The sequence below is a fragment of the Macaca nemestrina genome, chromosome 3, assembly GCF_043159975.1.
Source record: "Macaca nemestrina isolate mMacNem1 chromosome 3, mMacNem.hap1, whole genome shotgun sequence".
Classification (NCBI taxonomy): Eukaryota; Metazoa; Chordata; class Mammalia; order Primates; family Cercopithecidae; genus Macaca; species Macaca nemestrina.
This window is the reverse complement of record NC_092127.1, coordinates 116,416,478-116,433,825: the sequence shown is the minus strand read 5'-3', so window position 1 is coordinate 116,433,825 and position 17,348 is coordinate 116,416,478. Positions and strand designations below refer to the sequence as shown.

General features: G+C 41.9%; 1 protein-coding gene across 4 annotated transcripts in view; it reads left to right on the top strand.

Moving 5' to 3' along the window:
* Positions 1-17,348, top strand: part of LOC105499563 (ligand of numb-protein X 1) — a 195,505-nt gene that overhangs the window by 168,502 nt on the left and 9,655 nt on the right. For 3 of the 4 annotated variants that reach the window (XM_011772197.3, XM_011772199.3, XM_071093348.1), the window contains 3 exons: positions 4,982-5,113; positions 8,415-8,592; positions 10,447-10,675. In XM_011772197.3, the coding sequence (XP_011770499.2) occupies positions 4,982-5,113; positions 8,415-8,592; positions 10,447-10,675 (539 nt within the window). The remainder of the gene's footprint in view (positions 1-4,981; positions 5,114-8,414; positions 8,593-10,446; positions 10,676-17,348) is intronic. The other variant, XM_071093347.1, reaches the window with a different exon arrangement.

Here is a 17,348-nt window from a genome sequence, read left to right as displayed (position 1 = left end):
TACAGCTCTGCAAAATGCTTAGTTCCATCATATAAATATGACTGGCAGTTTTGAGTCAAATCTCAACAGAGAAAAGCAGTCATTAAACAAAACGACAGAAAGCAAGTCCTTCCATACAAATGCTACTTAGTTTTAACCCTCTTTTTTTTCTGAATATTAGATGGTTCCTATTTCCTCAGCCAGAAGTAATCGGTCCCACCTCTGGAAATCCTTAAGTATATTTGCTATTTCTCTTTCATGGCACTCCCATCTGACTATCCCTGCAGTAGGAAACAATCCAGGAGGGCAGGAACCATGTCCTCAAGGTTCCCAGTGTGGTGTCTGGCCCAGGGTAGGCATAGATCAGCCTTGGGGACAGAGTGCTTGTCAGGAGGCTGCCAACAAACTAAAGTCCACAGGGGAGAATATGGATGGCATCAGAACCCCTTCCTCTTTGCCTGTAGAAAGAGAGAGGGATGCCGGGTGAAGTAGCCCCAGCTACTCCAGATGCTGAGGCTGGAGGGTCGTTTGAGCCCAGGAGCTCTGGGCGGTAGTGCACTCTGCCGATTGGGTGTCTTCATTAAGCTTGGCATCAATATGGTGCCCTCCCAGGAGCGGAGGACCACCAAGTTTCCTAAGGAGGGAACTGGCCCAGGGCGGAAAAGAGAGAGGGAGTCTAATGCTTGCACTCTTGGGAGAGAAAGAATATGGTACAGCAGTCAAGCTATGCAGGTTGTAACCAGTGTGTCCCGAATTTGCCTAGATCACAATCTAGGATTCTTAAGGGAGAGAGGAGAGGAAACTTTAAGTCACGCCTTCTAATTAAGGTAGCCACCGTTGTTAAACCATCCTTTTGCCCAAATTGCAACATCCCAAGAGATGCAAGAGAGAAGCTGTCTTACCTCTTTCTTGCAGCAAGCTATTCTTTGCTTGCTGGAATGACAGATCTGCTGTATCCACTTTCTTGGCACATATCATGTAGGTGTGAAATAAACAAGTTTCTGCCATTTTCTCATTCAGTCTTTCTGTGTCTCCCCCATATTCCCCCTCCTCACACTCACACCACATTCATACCAGTGGAAAAAAGATTCTGTAGTGCTAGGGGATGTTTCTTTACACTGAATCCAGCTCCTGATAGGAGTTAAAGCCAGGACAAGCATATTAGCCCATTTTCCACCTTATATCTTCAAACACCACAAAAGTGCATCAAACAAAGTCTTCCTGTGAGTTTACAAGGTGGTTGGTAAGAGCCACAGATCCAGTCTTGCAGAGAATTTCTTTCCACGTAAATTGATACCAAAGTTATTTATTGTAGTGTTATTCCTGCCAACAACTTAATACCAAAGCCAGCATTTGAAAATCCAGTGAGAAATTTGTCCTTGAAAATGTGAATTAAATAGTTCTTGCAGGCTTCTCCTCGGCAATTTGGATTTTGCCTGGCAAGTTGATTCGATGTGTAAGTCTAAAAGTTTCTAAGTTCTTTTGAGGTGCTTAGATCATGTGGCTGCTCCTCGTCCAAAATGAACATGATGCAATTTGCAGGCCTACGGACACACTGCTGGGATCCTTCAAAACATCAGAGTTTCCCCAAAGAGAGCAAATTCAAGCTCAGTAATTGGGGTTTTGACCTGAATGTTCACCACTTCTTCTCTTTTAGTAAGTTTTGCTTTAGAGAGTTCCCAAAGATAATCTTATTTAGAAGAAGGGAGGCTTACAGTACAAAGAAAGACACAGCTCTTACAAAACACTCTTCCAAGAATTGGATTTAGTTGGCTAATTCCATCGTTCTTCATGTCAGCTTTCTTCACAATTGTTTCCTGGGCTTTTTATTTTTGTTATGTTCAGACACAAGCTTTATATGTGATGAGAAACACCAGGGAATTCAAGATAGGTGAACAAAGGAAGGGCACATTAGCCTTGGCTGGGGAGATCAGAAGTGATGGCCGGGGTTTGTGTGAAGGGCATGGGGCAGAGGACTCCAACTTCTTTTTTGGGCCCTTTTCAGATGGATTTTCTAATTTTTGTGAAATAAGTCAACTCACCTGGCTGATCATCCATTTTGATGTTACAATAGACACTCTTACTGTACCCAGGCAGTTGTCCCTAAAAGTTCATTTAATTTACAGCCACCCAAATCATGACCCCTAAGTTTCAAGAGAGCCCTGAGAAGAAGTGTTATAAGAACGCAAAGTCGTGAAGATTTGGACTGGTTAGTGTCAGACAACCATAGGAATATGGTTTCACTAGTGGGTGGTTTTTACTTAAGAATTTTTTTTTTTTGGTGGGGGCGACAGAGTCTTGCTTTGTCACCCAGGCGCGAGTGCAGTGCCACAATCTCGGCTCACTGCAACCTCCACCCTCTGGGTTCAAGCAGTTCTCCTGCTGCAACCTCCCAAATAGCTGGGATTACAGGTGCCTGCCACCATGATTGGCTGATTCTTGTATTTTAGTAGAGAAGGAGTTTCACCATGTTGGCCAGGCTGGTCTTGGACTCCTGACCTTAAGTGATCTGCCTGCTTCAGCCTCCCAAAGTGTGTTTACTTGAGATTTTTAAAACAAGGTCCTAGTTCCTGAGAGTGAGTTGTGTGCTCTGGGAAGGAAGATGCAGAAAAGGCAGTGTCTTAGTCCATCATGATGCTGTAACAAAACACACTATCCTAGGTGGCTTATAAACAACATAAATTTATTTCTCACAGTTCTGGAGGTCAAGAAGTCAAAGATCAAGACACCAGCAGGTTTGGTGTCTGGGGATGGCTACTTCCTCACAGATGGCACCATCTCACTTTATCCTTACATGGTAGAGGGGCAAACAAACTTCCTCCAGCCCCTTTCATAAGGGCAATAATCCCCTTAGGAGGGACCTGCCTTCATGACCAAATCACCTCCCAAAGGCCCTACCTCCAAATGCCACCATGTTGTGGATTAGGATTTTAACATCTGAATTTTGAGGAAACATGTGCAGACCATAGCAGACAGGAAGCAAATATCTCCACCCCCATTGTCTGAGTCAATGGAAAAGAGCATGGAATTTCAATGCCCTCCTTTCATGACCTGACTTTCTCCCGTAGCGCAATAACCATCCCTGTATAGGAAGAAGGCTGGCAGGTCACTGCCTCTTCTCTGCTGTGGTGGTGAGTGGGCAAGGGATGGAATGAAGACAGAAACCACCAAACCTTACTCCTCTCTCTTCCATCTCCCTTGTCCCTAAACCAGGTCTGTCTTGGGAACCTTTCTAATCAAATCTTCCATATCTCATTCATTTTCAGCTTTTACTAAAGAGATAAATGAGGTCAGCTGGCTACTTCAGCATAGGCCACCAGAGAGCTCCATTTATGTGAGTTTCATAGGTCTAAGATTCAGTCTGAATGACCTGCAGCTCTGAAATCTCAATGGTCAGCAATTCTGGAATAATGACCCATACTACCCGACACATGTGAAGCTAATCTGTGGCAGAAAGACAAATTGTAAATGTATCATTGTATTAGTCTGTTCTCGTGCTGCTAATAAAGACATACCTGAGAGTGGGTAATTTATAAAGGTTTAATGAACTCACAGTTTTACATATCTGGGGAGGCTTCACAATCATGGTGGAAGAGGAGGGAAGAGCAAAGGGATATCTTACATGGTGGCAGACATGAGAGCTTGTGCAGGGGAACTCCCATTTATAAAATCATCAGATCTCATGAGACTTACTATCACTAGAGCAGCATGGGAAGGACCCGCCCCCATGAATCAATTACCTCCTGCCAGGTCGCTCCGATGACATATGGGAATTATGGGAGCGATGATTCAAGGTGAGGTTTGACTGGGGACACAGTCAAACCGTATCAATCATGTGGAATAGACCTTTCCAATAAGTACTATATTTGCTATTCTGAATGCCTGTCCAAATATCGATGTACATAGCAGAGAGAATTAGCAGTCAGAGTAAGTGGTAGTTCCATAAGAAATAAAGAATCAAGGCAAATTACTCTTTTGCAGTCTTCTAAACATTTTGTATTTCAATAGCGTTAGGGATATGCGTGGTTTTTGGTTACATGGATGCATTGTGTGGTGGTGAAGTCTGAGATTTTAGTGCACCTGTCACCTGAATAGTGTACACTGTACCCAATAGGCAGTTTTTCATCCCTCACCCCATTCACCCTCCCCTTTTCTGAGTCTCCAAAGTCCATTATATTACTCTGTATGCCTCTGCATACCCAGAGATTAGCTCCCACTTACAAGTCAGAACATGCAGTATTTGATTTTCCATTCCTGTGTTACTTCACTTAAAATAATGGCCTCCAGTTCCATCCAAGTTGCTGCAAAAGACATTTCATCCTTTTTTGTGGCTGAGTAGTATTCCATGGTATATACATACCGTGTTTTCTTTATCCACCCATCAGTTGATGGGCACTTAAGTTGATTCCATGTCTTTGTGATTGTGAATTGAAGGTAAAGAATTTTGATTAGGCTGTACATATTAATGTATGAAGTCATCCCCATATTTCTAAAGTGCTAAACCTTTCCTATGCCCAAATATTTGCAAGTGTCAGACTCAGGATTTCTCTTCCTATAGTGGCAGGTTACTGCCATTAACTCTATCTCTTTTTCTTTACTGTGTACCATTGATCTCAGACCTTTGCTTTGGGCTGCTACTTTACACTGTGAACCTAATTCTTTCTAGGAAGAACTTAGGACATGGCTTGTGTGTGGTAGAACCATTAATTAAAAACGAATTAGCAATATCTAATGATGCCTTTTCAAAGACTGGAAGGAACCAAACCTTCCTTAGATTTTCCCTTTGAGCAACGTTCACTACCTGGTTTAAGGATAAAGGAAAGAGCTCTCATGCTGTTGCCAAATTACAAGATGGGTATTAACAAAAAAACACCACAAACTAGAAACCATGTTTTGCCATAAAAAAAAATGGTATAATCAAAGTGATGTCTTTGTAAGCCCCTGGTGCTGGATGCAGTGGATGGAAACTGACAGTGGCTAATACCTGTGTCTTCTTGCCCAGGCCAGTGAAAGACGTGTTCACCTCATCGTGTCCCGCCAGGTTCGGCGGAGCCCTGACATCTTTCAGGAAGCCAGCTGGAACAGCAATGGCAGCTGGTCCCCAGGGCCAGGGGAGAGGAGCAACACTCCCAAGGTGAGGCCTCTAGGGCAGGTCCCCTGCTCCTGCAAGGAGCTATTTCTTGGGAAGGCTGCTTGCTTTAACATTTCTAAGTGTCATCTCAGGACTTTTTTACTTAAACAGACACTTTGACTTGTAAAACTAAAAGCCCAAAGTCCCATATTTAAGACTTGAAGAGATAACAGGTGTCTCCCATCCAAGCAGGAGAGAGGAAGGTGCAGGAAGGTTTTGAAACCTGATCATGCAGACCTCATACAGGAACCTGATTTCTAGCCTAAGCCAAATAAATGTCATGTTTTTACCAAGAGTCATCTTTTTTAAGGACTGTATTTTATTCACTTTGAAATGAAGCAAACACTTCGCTTGGTTTCTGGCTTTTGAATTTTTTGGTCTGCCTAGAAATCAATGATTTCCCGGCTACTTTTAGTTTTTGTTTGTGTTTGCTGAAGGGCCCAGGAAGATAATTTAAACACTTGCAGCTCATGTAACATTGGGGAGTGTTGGGGATTGGGGCAAACCAGAGAGCACATGTTATATGGCATTCAATCCAGAAAACTCTAAAACACTGTGGATCTGTGGGTGGAATTCCTTCTTCAGGCCACCAGTTTGCAGCCTCTCTTTAAATGAAGTGACGCAGCCCAATTTGTACTTCTCTCTGTGGCTTCTGTTAGATGCAATGCCTTAACCTCTTCATTTAGATGCGTGTTTAAGCAACACAAACCTTGTTTAGTCCAAATTAAGAGTCCTATGGCTTTAGCTTGGCATCCTGTTGTGATGCTAATGAGCTTCTTTCAGTCATTTCTCCTGAGTTCTGGTTTCATGGCATCACTTGTAACTAAAAAAAATTCTTAACGGTAGCTCATTCTTCTTGCAACAGAGAGTAGGGAATGCCCTTTTCTTTCCACGTCAATCTATATGTTGGTTGGAATAGCTTACAAATTGAGTTTTTGAGTAATACATACAGAAACAATATCAAATTTTTTTATTTTGGAATGTCTCTGCTGTATGCTGTGTTAATTACAGAGCCTACAAGGTTATATACCCTTCCGGGTTCTCCAGCCAGCCAAGCCTCATAAATCCATAAATTACATGTTTATTTACAATAAGGAGTCTAGACAGACCAAATATATTCCACTAAAACATTTTACGGATAAGGAGACTCCCTGATGTCTTTTTGCTAGTAAATGCTTAATGTTTAAATTTAACTGATCATCTTTATTAATGGAAAACTAGTTTATTAACTTAATTGAAGTTTTTATCCAATTAACTAATTTTAGTTGAATTAACTAGAATATGTCATATTCTAAGTCATCAAATTATGGAGAAGGTAGCCTCCATCTGCACTGTGGTTTTATAATTCCTTCCACCTCCTCATCATGAAAGAGCTGGGAGGATCTGATCACATTTCTGCTGCAACCCTCTGTCATGTGTCTTAATTCCTGGAAACATACAAATTGACTTAGTGGGAATTGTAATTGTTTCCATTTTAACTTATATTCTATCTGCCTTCTGAAATATCCTCACAAAAAAGTAACATATTTAAAATAAAACTAAGACATATATGATTCTTTGATGATTTCAATTTTTATATTCTTACTAAAATTTTGTTTGGTTTAGGAAACTAGGTAGCTTTTTAAAAATAAGAGCTTAAACAATTCAAAGAAATACCAAAGAAGACAAAGCAGGATTTGTGGGACAGAAAACTTTTAGCCAATTAAAAAAGTCAAGGAATGATAGGCATCAAATTTTGCATGGTTTCCCTCTGTGGGGAGGAAAGGACTATGAGCAGAAAGAGTGACAGAGGGACTAAGTGCACATGGAATGTTTATTTCTGATGTAGGGTTTTGAGGTACATGGGTAGGTCATTCTGTTATTCTTTATGCTTTGTTACTTGTCTAAAATGTTTTATTCTAAATATCCAAAGCAAATATTCTAAAATAGAAATACGTCTTATAGTTTGAGAAATACTCAGGTACCCATCGTGTTTTTAATTAGCTTAAACTATTTTATCATAAATTATGTTTTTAAACATCAAGGAACATTTTAAGGTGTCCAAAGTAGGGTGAGGAGAATGGAGAGAAAAGATAGATAGAAAAGTCATCTCTAGGCCGGGCGCGGTGGCTCAAGCCTGTAATCCTAGCACTTTGGGAGGCCGAGACGGGCGGATCACGAGGTCAGGAGATCGAGACCATCCGGCTAACACGGTGAAACCCCATCTCTACTAAAAATACAAGAAAATTAGCCGGGCGAGGTGGCAGGCGCCTGTAGTCCCAGCTACTCGGGAGGCTGAGGCAGGAGAATGGCGTGAACCCGGGGGGGCGGAGCTTGCAGTGAGCCGAGATCGTGCCACTGCACTCCAGCCTGGGGCACAGAGCAAGACTCCGTCTCAAAAAAAAAAAAAAAAAAAAAAAAAAAGAAAAGTCATCTCTATCATACATAACTATCCTCCTCTCCAGCCAAAGTCAGGTAACCCCGGGTGTGAAGTTTTCACAGATTATTTCTTTTTTTTTTTTTTTCCCCATTGCTGACATTGGTCTCTTTCTGGTTGAGAAAGGAAATGGTCATGAACATTGGTTCATGAGACACAGAACACATGCATACATGTCGTATTTGTGGTATTTCAGCCATTGCATCCAGCCCCTCAGTGCACAACTAAACATCGCTTGCTCACCGCAGGCAAGGCTGTCTGGTAAGTACTGAGCAGGTGTGAAAGAAGACTCTATAAAATGTGGTTACTTTTTTTAACTTAGAAAAGTTTCTGATACTCATAAATGACAGTGTTTCTGAAATGCTGACTCACTACTATCAGGAATAAATGACTCACTTGCGAAATTTTGAGTGCAGTCTGTGTACTTAAGATTCTTCCATGGCCAGACGCAGTGGCTCATGCTTGTAATCCCAGCACTTTGGGAGGCCAAGGCACTTGGAGCCAGGAGTTCGAGACCAGCCTGAGCAATAAAGCAAGGCTTTGTCTCCACCAAAAATATTTTAGAAATGTATTTTTCTAATGGTCTCTAATCTGTTCCTTCCTCCATTTTTACTCTTTCCTTTTGAAATGTAAACTTTATCTGAGTTAACCTATAGAATTTGGGACAATGTAACCCTATTATGGTTGGGGTGAATAAGTTGAGGGTTCTTTCCACGTGTCTTTCTCTGTGATTTCAAGAACCACCATTGTATTTATGCACTTTTCATAATTTATGCAGTTTTGGTAGTTTTTGCATTTAGAAAACGGAAACCCACTTTGCATTTTCTACATTCAAAAACTACCAGAGTTGTAAATTCATGTGCCATGTTTTTCTGTCTGTGCTTTCAGCCCCTCCATCCTAAAATTACTTGTCATGAGAAGGTGGTAAATATCCAAAAAGACCCCGGCGAATCTCTCGGCATGACCGTCGCAGGGGGAGCGTCACATAGAGAATGGGATTTGCCTATCTATGTCATCAGTGTTGAGCCCGGAGGAGTCATAAGCAGAGATGGAAGAATAAAAACAGGTAAAAAGTAAAGGGATGTTAAAGGCACTGGGGTGGCAGAGTATTATGAGAAATTAGTAGCTTGTTGTGTTAGGTGACTATTTTCAAAATTAATGAGAGAATGTGGGAGTGATCAGCCAGGACTTTTGTTACCCATTGCCCTTGACTGGTTTGAGTATAGATACTAGACCAGGTTCCACTCTTCTTAGTTGCAGGCCAACTTGCCTGCAAGTAAAGCTGGAATCTCCAAACAGTTCCAGGAATTAATAGAGAACTGCTAAAGTTATGAGCAAGTTACCTCTATTAAATGGCATAATTTAGTTCCATTCATTCTACATGGTTCTTTGGTGGGTTGATCCAGTGGTGAAACTAATTCATGAATTATTCCATTATGTGAATTAGATAGAAAAACTCATTTGATAGATTTGATTCCATGAATACTCATTAAGTGAAAGTATCATGCTAGATACTTTCCCAGGGTGAAAAGTATTTCACTACTTTAAGCTCATATGTTCTGGGCTACTTTGAATAAATAAAGGAAGGTGATATCAAATTTGCCTCTACAAATATGTATCCTTAATAATATTGTCAGTTCATACAAGAGGGTAGCTCGGATGGATGAGGATTTATGCCATTTAAAAGTCCAGATTCAAGAGATATATTGAAGTTTCCCAAGTACAGTTGCTGAGCCTGAGGAGCCACAGGGGGATGGTATATTAAGAGATTTAGTCAGCTGGCTGAAAGATGCTTCTTTTGGGTCAGAAAGGACTCAGGGCCCTTCTCTTTTTTCTCCTCCTATCTTTTTTGCTCTTGCTGTGGTTATTCTGTATAAGAAAGATAAGCAAAAGAGGACAGAAAGAAACAGGATGAAGATAAAAGAATAGAAAATGGAAATAGGAGAGATGTATGTTTTAATTTCTCTTTTCTGCAGAACACCTGGGTGGAGAATGATGAGGCCAAACAAAGTGGCTTGTTAACAAACGACTTCTTAACAGAACATGAGCTAGAGGATTATATGATCTGTATGGAAATGATCTTGCACATTGTAGGTGCTTAACCAGTAGTAGCTATTTTCACCTTGGCAATGAAAATGTTGTTCTTTCTGCTTCTTTAAGAGTGCAGCTCTGGCCGGGCGCAGTGGCTCACGCCTGTAATCCCAGCACTTGGGGAGGCCGAGACGGGCGGATCATGAGGTCAGGAGATCGAGATCATCCTGGCTAACACAGTGAAACCCCGTCTCTACTAAAAAATACAAAAAACTAGCGGGTGCCTATAGTCCCATCTACTCGGGAGGCTGAGGCAGGAGAATGGTGTGAACCCAGGAGGCGGAGCTTGCAGTGAGCTGAGATCTGGCCGCTGCACTCCAGCCTGGGCAAGACAGCGAGACTCCACTTCAAAAAAAAAAAAGTGCAGCTCCACGACTCCTCTGCCAGACACTCTCATGGGTAGTTTCTTTTCATTCAATCCATATTTACTGGATGCCTACTACATGCCTGGCTCTGTGCAAATGCTGGAGCTTTTGCCAAATCCTCCTACTTTATGCTAAACACAAGAAACGAAAGAGTGAAAAAGTAGGTTTTCTTTGATTAAATAGTGAACAAGACTAATTTTCCTCTCTCTCTTCCTTCCTTCCTTCCTTCAGCAAGAGCCAAACACCAATAGGTGTGCTTTAGAAAACCCCAAACAAGTCTTAACGGCACCTTGGAATGCACACACTGTTTACCATGTGCTTTGTGGGCACCCAGCCTCCCGTCAACAAAGAAAACCTTTACCCTCTGCATGTCTGCATCCCATCAGCCCCTACCCCCTTGCACTTGAAGCAGAAGTCATGTTTGTGCTCTCACTCAAGATAGCTTCTGCTTCTCTGGCCATCAGGTGACATTTTGTTGAATGTGGATGGGGTCGAACTGACAGAGGTTAGCCGGAGTGAGGCAGTGGCATTATTGAAAAGAACATCGTCCTCGATAGTACTCAAAGCTTTGGAAGTTAAGGAGTATGAGCCCCAGGAAGACTGCAGCAGCCCAGCAGCACTGGACTCCAACCACAACATGGCCCCACCCAGTGACTGGTCCCCATCCTGGGTCATGTGGCTGGAATTACCACGGTAAGTCCCAATGCAACATCCCTGTAGGGGTGTGGGAGGAAATGATTACATTTCTTAAACCACTCTTTCACTCTCTAGGGCTGATTCATGGCACTAGAATCTTAATGAGACCCAGTCTTGGTGGTGGGACTGTGAAATAATTCTCTCTTCCCATTTGTAACTGAAAATGCATGCGGGCATTCTGGGGCAAGGATGAAAGCCTGAATGTGGAAACACCGTTTGGCGTTCAGGTTGAGGAGCTCACAGGACTGCCACGTACAGCTGTGTAGGTTGTTCATGCAGCATGGAGCTCCACAGAGGGGGCAGAGACCCAGCCTGTGTTTACACCCCCTGGAGCTGAGCTGCACCACCTACGAGAAGGTTCACCTTTGCCTAATCTGCTAGTGGCAGCCCTGGGACCTTGCAGAGAGGCTGACTGCCTTCTGTGGCTTTATCTTATTTCATTTCATTTTTATATAGAGTCTTACTCTGTCACCCAGGCTACAGTGCCGTGGTGCGATCTCGGCTCACTGCAACCTAAGCCTCCTGGGTTCAAACGATTCTCCTGCCTCAGCCTCCCCGAGTAGCTGGGATTATAGGCACACACCACCACACCCAGCTCATTTTTGTATTTTTAATAGGGATGGGGTTTCACCACGTTGCCCAGGCTGGTCTCAAACTCCTGACCTCAAGCAATCTGCCTGCCTCGGCCTCGCAAAGTGCTGGGATTACAGGTGTGAGCCACCATGTCCGGCCAGTTTTGTCTTTTGAGTGGCCTTGGCTGCACATAAAACCATGCCCCAGAACACTTTGCCTTTGCTAAGATGTTTAAGTACCTTTGATTTGGAGACATTTCTTAGATCGTCTCTCCTTAGTGCCTGCTCCTGAGAAGTTCTTGTGTAAAACTTCAGGAAGTGGCTGGATTGTCACTTACTTGTCTCACTTAATTACTTCAAGGAAGAATTTGGGGTTAGCCTTACGAAATGGCTAGATACAGAACTATTCAAAGAACAGACAAGTTCGTGTTTGCTCACCTGCATTAGAGCATAAACTATTGGCCTTCAGATGATCATCTTGTTAATTCCAATGTGTGAATAATGCTACATATTAGCATCACTGAAGAGATACTAGCGTAGAACTAAATATGGAAAAATGAAAGTGATAGATTTAGTTTTAGTACATTTTTCTTGAGGGTGGGGATAATTCTCTCTCTCTTTTTACATTTCAAATGAGTTTTCTAAGAAAAACAAAACCCTGCCTCAAATGCAAAATGAACTAGATTGCTTTTTGAGCCTTCACTAGTTGATAAATTGTTTTCTAAAGCAGTACATTTTCAAAAGTCCTTAAACAGTTAAAATCTGAGCATTGAGTCAGTTTAAAACCCTTTGGACATTTTAGAACTGAGCCTGAGTGAAAGTAGAGAGTATTACTTTAAAGTTTTATTTTTAAAAATCTTTCTGAAACTAGGATCTATTAAAATCGTTTTGTTTTTTGTGTTTGAAAGCTATTCCTTCATAGAATCAAAGTCTCTCATTATTCATTTATGTAAGAGAGGATAATGTGAGGTGCTTTTTGCTCCAAATACAACCAAGTGAATGTCTTTCTTCCCCTCTACCTTTTGTCATTTGCCCTTGGGCGTGGTGCTTCTCTGCTTTTGCTAGAAGTAGAGTCTGGGCTGGGTATGGTGGCTCATGCCTATAATCCCAGCAGTTTGGGAGGCTGAGGTGGATGGATCAGTTGAGACCAGGAGTTCAAGACCAACCTGGCCAACATGGCAATACCCTGTCTCTACTAAAAATTCAAAAAATTAACCAGGCATGGTGGCACACACCTGTAGTCCCAGCTCCTCAGGAGGCTGAGGCATGAGAATTGCTTGAAGCCAGGAGCCAGAGGTTGCAGTGAGCTGAGATTGTGCCACTGCACTCCAACCTGGGTGACAGAGTGAGACTCTGTCTGAAAAAAAAAAAAGAAGAAGAAGAAGAGGAAGAAGAAGAAGAAGAAGAAGAAGAAGAAGAAGAAGAAGAAGAAGAAGAAGAAGAAGAAGAAGAAGAAGAAGAAGAGGAAGAGGAAGAGGAAGAGGAAGAGGAAGAGGAAGAGGAAGAAGAAGAAGAAGAATCTGCACTTTGCTCATTTCCTCTAAATGGACAGTGGTAAGGAAGCATGATATCTTGGCATAGACAGCACTGCTTTTCGGAACCCTGGAGATTCCTAGTTTCTTTCATTCCATCCTCTCACTATAGTAACAGAATAAACATGGTAGAAAATTCAAAGTGCACCAAAGAGTATAAAGAGAACAAAAAGTAAGTCTCCTTCCCTTCAGATCCATTCAATAAAGGTGATCACCATTATCAATTTTTTGTGTACTGTAAGTCAGAGGCTGGCAAGCTTTTTCTGAAAAGGGCCTGATAGTTTAGTCTTTGAGGGCCACACAGTCTCTGTGGCAATTACTCATTTCTGCTGTTGTGGTATGAGACAGCCATAGGCAATATGTGAATGAATGAGGAAGGCTGTGTTCCATTCATTCCAATAAAATTTTACTTATAAAACCAGGTGTTGGGCTGGGCTGGGCTGTAATTTGCTCACCCCCGGCCTGTGTTTATATGTACACACATACACACAAACACAATGGTAGCATACACACTCCTATAGACCATGCATTTTATTTAAAAACAAATCTGATGTTCTTGGGTATCATGATAGGCATTGCACCATCGTCGTATCCACTGCCAATTAGGAACTGGTTAAATACGTTATGGTACATCTAAACAGCCATGCACCGGGTTGCCTGGGTATCATGTTATTATATCACACTTCATTCCTATAGGACTACATAGGCATTGCATCACTGCTAAGTAGCACTGAATGGTGTGAAGTGTGGGGCTCATGTCATTTCTTTCCCTCCATATGTGGCTTGGTCTTTTTACTTAACGTTCAAAATAACTTCTCTTATTTTGTTGCTGCTTTTTAGGAACTCTAGATATTTGTTTCTTTGATATATTTTATATTTCATATATTTAATGTTCTAGGATCCTTTTCAACTCTTTTTTCTCCATTTTATTTTTTTGACTTCTAATTTTTATTTTAGGTTCAGGGGTACATGTGCTGGTTTGTTATATAGGTAAATTCATGTCACAGGGGTTTGTTATACAGATGAGTTCAGCACCCAGGTACTAAGCCTAGTACTCATTAGTTATTTTTTCCGATCCTCTCCCTCCTTCCATCCTCCACCCTCAAGTAGGCCCTGGTGTCTCTTGTCCCCCTCATTGTGTCCATGAGTTCTTATCATTTAGTTCCCACTTGTAAGTGAGAACATGAGATATTTGGTTTTCTGTTCCTGAGTTAGTTTGCTAAGGATAATGGCCTCCAGATCCAACCATATTCCCACAAAAGACATGATCTTGTTCTTCTTTATGGCTGCATAGTATTCCATGGTGTATACGTACCACATTTCCTTTATCCAGTCTACCATTGACGGGCATTTAGGTTGATTCTGTGTCTTCGCGATTGTAAATAGTGCTGCATGTTTTCCCGGCTTATTTGCATCTGTCCTTCAATGCTCACTGTGTTTTCAGTATTATTTCTGTTCCTTCGCAACCACTTTCATTGCTGTGGTGTTTTTATTTTTCTCTTCTACTTTTTTATTCTGTTCCATCGGCTCATGTCTCCTGTTGTCTCATCTTCCTTGAAGTCCTATCTCTGCATTGAGCTCTTGTTCATAGAGCAGTTGCTTCAGAAATATTTTAAATTCATAGTAATATGGTTGGTTATAAATTTTATTTTCTATAGTAGCACTTCATTTCTGTGGCAGCAGTTTTCTGGTGAGTGCTATCTGCTGGAGGTTTATAACATGGGGAAAGAACAGCGCCATATTCCAGATAGCAGAAATTTCTCCTTATGGCACCAGGCAATGAGTGTGTTTATTTGTCCCCAGCTGACTAAGCCCAGCCTGGCTGGGCACAATCCATAGTCTCTCTTCCTCCACTCACACACTGGCCAACTGCAGCCCATACCTGTGCGTTATCTTGGATTCTCATTGGCTTACCCATGCCTTTATTTTCTGCCAATCTGGGCCCAGGGAAGCCTGCTAGCAGCCAGCCCTCTTGTGTCTGGCGTTCCCATGTAGAATGGGTGTTTTGCCCATCAGAGTGGCCATTTGCTAAGACCTCAAGGCTCTGCTGGCTTGGTCTATCTTCTCCAGCTGTGGGTGTCTTCTCTTCCATCTTTTCCTCTTTGACTGCCTTTGGCACCTCTCCCTCATCTATGGTGACACTTCGTTTTGTTTAAGATGGAATTTGTATTTCTGTTTCCAAGTCTCCTACTTGCTTTTATAGTAATGTTTTAAAGCAGAAGAGGAAACACAGGCTTCACTCTGCCATTTTGAAACTAGAAGTGTGTCCTCCTGGTATTTCTCAGAAGTCATCAATAATCGGTCATGCCCCTAGATCAGGCTTCAGATAGTCCCAGGGTATGAGCCCCTTTCAGTTTTCGTGGGAGGAGGCATCTGCTCCCATCTCTAATCTCGACTCCTCAGAGCCTCGAGGACACCAGTTCTCCCTGACTGATGCAATACCACTGGCTTAAATGTCTCTAGCCATTTAGCATGAATATCATTCACTCTAAGGATTTCAGGCCATTTGTCGTATCTCAGCAAAATCGTGTTACTTGAATTCATAGAGTTAAGCTGCAAATGGATATTTTTGAATCCACAGAAATTTCCCTCCAAGTTACAAATCTACTTGGCCAAACATTTTTCCCTTTCACTTAACAAATTTCGAGGAAATTCTTTGCCCTAATGTATGATCCAGCCAATTAGCTAAGGTGCTCTACCGATGAAGAAAAATGATATAACATGTCAGCAGGTCTAGAAACAGGAAATCCATTGTAATTATGTCCTTAAGTGTGGTACGACACAGAATATATATGAAGAGGGTAGCATTGGTAAGCTGTGCTTGTTCTGAACTAATTGAGGAGACAGTAAAAGTAGGCTATGAAGGACAATGCAAATGTGCATTGTTGTGTGCATTGTGTGCCAAGAGTGACCCCTGGGTAACAGCTCCAGACATTGTCTCTCAGCTATACAAATTATCAGCTGCCATTCAGTTGGAAGTGATTCAGGAAACACTGAAGGCTTTCTGCTTCATTCTTTGTTGGCTCTCAGGGCCCACATTCCACATCTGGAAGTCTTTCCAAACATGCTCTCATCTGGACTAGTATGATAGTAATACACATTAACTCATTTCTCCTCTTGCCTAAGAATTTTAACCTTTTACTCTCCTGAAACTCATAAAACATCTTAATGAAGATTGTTTATATTGAATAGCAAGGACACAGATCTCATGTCTTCTCCTTTTAAAGTCAAAGAGCTTTCATATTTTAACTATAAGACAGGGACACTATCAGGTGCATTCACATTATGCAGTAATAATAAAAGAGGCAGCTGTGGCTAATACTTATAAAGCCCTTTCTATGTGTCAGGCATTTTTGTGAGAGCTTTATGTGTTCTTTGCATTTCTCACTCATTTAAAACTCACATCAACTCTGTGATTTTGGTACTAATGGCATCCTCACATTAAAGGCAGAAAACTAAAGCACAGAGTGGTTCTCTTGTCCAAGGTTACATGGCCAGTTAATAGGCAGAGCTGAAATTTGAACCAGGCTCTCTGGCCTTAGAGTCTATGATTTTACCGTGATGCAATGGAAGTTTTGTGAGCACCCTCAAGAGGATGCTAAGCCTACACTTGGCTTTAATAATGTGAGCTATATAATTTGTTTTCTCTCTACTGTAAAGCAAGTTTAGGAGTCTGAATGAAGCAGACTTTTGTCATTCACTGGGTTGGTTTGGGAATTTAGAAATTTGTTGGAGGCCAGGTGTGGTGGATCACTCCTATAATCTTAGCACTTTGGGAAGCCAAGGCAGGCAGATCACCTGAGTTCAGGAGTTCAAGACCAACCTGGCCAACATGGTGAATCCCTATCTCTACTAAAAATACAAAAAATTAGCCAGGAGTGGTGGTGCATGTCTGTAGTTACAGCTACTCAGGATGTTGAGGCAGGAGAATTGCTTGAGCCCAGTAGGTAGAGGCAGTGAGCCGAGATCATGCCACTGCACTCTAGCCTGGGTGACAGAGTGAGACTCTGTCTAAAAAAAAAAGAAAAGAAAAGATGTTGGAGTAATGGAGTAAATGATGATATCTTCATCTGGCTGGAGGATATAGTCAAAATAGGGGAGTAGGAATACCAATTATTTTCACAGTTGTGCTCCATAACAACCACAAAACCTCAATAGCATGTGACAATAAGAATATATTTTGCTCACGAGTCTGTGGGATTCAGCTGATCCAGGCTAGAGTTGATGGATCTTGGCTGGCTCACTCATGCATTTGCACTCTGCTCTGCATTTAGGTGGCTGCTAATCTTGATTGGTCATGCTTGCATGTCTAGGGTTTGACTGGCCATGGCAAGCATTCGACTGATGAGCTCATGGATGAGGCCAGAATCAGAGTAGGAGGGCATGCAAAGTTGTGTGATAAAGAACATAGATACCAAGAGTGAGTGAGGAATTAGAGCCATTAATGCAATTATTTTGCAATATTAAGGAAGAATGAAGATATATTTGTTGTTCTGGACATGTTGAGTTTTAGATACCAGTGGGATGTCCAAGTTTAATAAACATATCTGGGACGGCAATTCCTAA